General features: G+C 35.9%; 1 protein-coding gene across 1 annotated transcript; it reads right to left on the bottom strand.

Annotated features, from left to right (window-relative positions):
- LOC117615093 (amino acid transporter AVT1I-like) lies at positions 1-1468 on the bottom strand. The gene is made up of 3 exons (XM_034344096.1): positions 1329-1468; positions 629-1236; positions 1-547 (listed from the first exon to the last, which is right to left on the bottom strand). The coding sequence occupies exons 1-3, from the start codon at positions 1426-1428 to the stop codon at positions 29-31; spliced, it is 1227 nt and encodes a 408-aa protein (XP_034199987.1). The 5' UTR covers positions 1429-1468; the 3' UTR covers positions 1-28.
- Between the last annotated feature and the right edge of the window lie 2064 nt (positions 1469-3532).

The following is a 3532-nucleotide window of genomic DNA, read 5'->3' as shown; positions in this document are numbered from 1 at the left end:
TGGAAAAGCTTAAAACCCACCATTATGATTAATCCAGAATTCGGTTTACAATTTCTTTAACAGAAGTGTACGTACCCACTACGCCAACCAAAGACCCTATCACCAAAATTCCAATAATCGTCACCAACTCCAACCCAAATCTCCGAGCAGCAACGTTGATCTTAAGGTAGAGCAAGCACGGCAACAAGACCGACACGGTGACGCCCGTAAATGAACCAATAAAGGCCATTACGTAGCTGAAAAATGGAACCATCAATGCCACAATTACAGTGCTGATCACAATTAGTGTTCTAACAAGGATACTAATTACACGACTGTTGCGAATAGGGCGCGCTTCCTCAATGGCAGCAGCAATTGGGGTGATTACAATTGCATACTTAGTGAGGGGATTAATTATAGTGATGTAAATTGCTATTCTTGAGCTAATTTTTCTTATTGGAAGATTTAGTGTTATTTGAGACTTCAAATGTTGTCCGAACATCAAGTAACCCAAAACAGCCATGGATCCATAGGTGATGGTGCTTGTAATGAAGCAGACAAGTAACACCTGCAAGGAAGGAAATTGTTTATAATATCATGTCAACAAAACAAAAATAAGGAAGAGGCAACGTTTTCAGAATATTCTGACCTTTGAGAATTGGCTTCTATCTTTCATGGAATTGCAGAGTGTGGGAAAAACTGCATGGCCACAATAGCAGAACAGATACAAGCTTATACAAGTAGGCAGGCCTCTCATATTCAGAAGAACACCTCCTTCATGAAACCCGACACCATCTACGGCACCAACCCAAAAAACACAAGCAACCAAAACAGCAGAAGCCAAAACCCCTCCAGCAGAAACATAAGCTAAGAGTCCCAAATTCTTCAACCATGTTGTTGGCAAAATCACAACCGCGGTGAGCAGAACAAAGCACTGTCTGCCTCCAACTTTGATGCCTGCCATGTTGAAACCCATGTTTGGGAACAACTTGTTCAGATTGTCACCTTCTAATATTAGAAACTCGACTGCCACAAAATACAGCTCAAGATACATGAAAATGGATATGGTGATCCTTCCTTTCTGTCCAAAAGCAACATGTCCGATGTCGGGGTAAGTTTTTATGTGCAGATTTGCATCCATACATCTTTGTAGAAGTAGCCCTGTGTACCAACAGAGGAGGGCCAACAGAAAGAGAAGTATTAAGCTCAGCCACCCTCCTTCAGAAAGTGCAAAAGGAATTGATAGTATGCCAACACCTGAGAGATTAACATTGTAATTATAATTAATTAGACTGATACCATATTAATGTGGTGTGACAGATAGAGCAATTAAAAGAGACAAAATGAACCTGATAATGTATTAAGTCCATTGAAACAGGTTCTGGAAAAGGTGGTGCCTAATTTGCTTGGTTCCTGAGGTTGAGGTGGGTGCTGGTTTTGGCTCTCCATTTTCTCTGCTTTCTTTTTTCCTTTTGGGTTGGTTTTGATTCGTACTAATAAGAGGGGTATTGAGATATATATATATATAGGGAGCTTCAGTTGAGGGGTTCTTCAAATAAGTTTATTTGAAGAACACTTTTGTAGGGCCAACTCTGTACTGTATTTCACTAATCCAAACCGTCTATTTTGTAGATACTCATTCAAAAATCATCTCTACAAAAAAAATCACTTGAATTCAATATCATTTGACCACTCAATTGAATTATTGAAATTTTAGTACTTTCTTGATGCACCGTGTTCATTAATTTTGTATGACACAATTGGATATCGAAAATAGTTTCCGATTTGTCTAATTTTTTGCAAGAATGATATATGAATGTAGACTTAAAAAAATAAATAATTTGGATCATTGAAGAAAAAAAATTTGTATGAGACCCTAAAGGATGTCCCTCAAATATTTTTTTATTTAAAAAATCCCTTAATAGAAAAGAAATATATATATCTCTGTGTGTGGGGAAACAGGTGACCTAAGCATTAACAATAAGAAAATCATTTGTTCCTGGAAATTAAAAAAAAAAGTCGGAGATGGTGCTGATGAGTAGATAGGCACACACCAACGTCAAACAATAAATGGAAAAGGAGGAGGATTAGGCAGAGCAAGAGCTTGTTTGTAGAATCTTTGAAATATAATTAATGTGACAATAAGAAGTCTATTATTATTAGCTTTATAGCTAGTTTTGTAAAAGGAAATCCACTTACATGTCACAACACAACCACTGCTTTAGAGGAAATTGAAGCTCTCTTGACTTGAGGGTCCATTCTCTTCAAAGAGGAGATGAATAATCTCTCATAATTGTCTTTTGACAGAAAAAAAAGAAGAAGAAGAAGAAGAACATCATAAAATAAATTGTGCTGATTTCACAAAAATCAGACGGAAAATAAATATAATTGAGCAGGTAATTGTTAATACCGGCGCGTAGTTGATTAGTAACTTATTTTGTATATAATTATGGAAATTAAGGAGGAGGAGGAGGAGGAGGAGGGGAAGGGGGGGATTAACATTTTACTTTACACTGTTCTTGAGCAACATAAAACATATGCAATAATGTCGTCTCTTTTTTGTTGTATTGTATCGGAAAAAATAACTCTCAATCCCAGAGAAGCGCACTCCACGCTTGTGGTCTTATCTTAATTCACAATCCAGCTAAGGAAGGACACCCATTAGCAAGACCTGTGTCCTTTTCCATACTTTTGTTTAAAGGTAAAATTGTAACCAGTGGTGGAGCTAGAAGCTAATCATGGGGGAGGGGGGCCAGTACTATAAATTCAAGATTATATAGAGTTATATTTTAACTAATATTGCAGATGATGCTTAAGAAATAATGGGGTTTTAACTAATTAGGTGGTTATCTTATGTTTCCTATGATCGAATTAATGGCTTGTGCGTTTTTAGTGTCAATGGTGTGGATGCTACTGGTTTGCACTACAGAAAGCTAGAAACCCATTTACAATGGCACTACCCACTGCAACTGCATGCTTTTTTATGCTTCACATGATCACATGGACATTTGACTAGCTAGCATTTTATAGAGAGTGGAACCATGACAACACGAAGAATGATAAAGTGCGTTCCTTGCTTGCATATAATTGCATTGGAAGCAATAATAAGAAGGCGTAGATTTAGAAAAATTGGGAAATGAAGCAAAAATAGTAGATGGTTTCTGGTTTTGGATAGGCCTGCTGCAATGGCAAACTTTACCAATTCAATCAATCATACTGTTTGTGCAAATATTATTCACACTGGAGAATATTCGAGGATTGATTATGAGTTTTTATAAAAAATAGTCAAAATTTATCTTTCATTTTTAAAAATGTTAATTTTTATAAAATTTTTTAAATATAGCAAAAAATTCACTTAAATATACACAAATACTCTTTAAAATTAAAACCCACGTAAACCTAAAAAGCAAAACTACTACACAAAGTTTGGAATTGCACGCATATCTATAGCCTTTGTCGAACTATTGGTGAGTGATGTTCTTTTTTTTCTTTATGATATTTTGTGCTTATTCATGCGGTTGCTTCTTTCTTTTAATTGTTTCTTTGTTTCTTT

Source organism: Prunus dulcis, chromosome 1 (assembly GCF_902201215.1).
Source record: "Prunus dulcis chromosome 1, ALMONDv2, whole genome shotgun sequence".
Classification (NCBI taxonomy): Eukaryota; Viridiplantae; Streptophyta; class Magnoliopsida; order Rosales; family Rosaceae; genus Prunus; species Prunus dulcis.
This window is presented reverse-complemented; position numbering and strand designations above follow the sequence as displayed.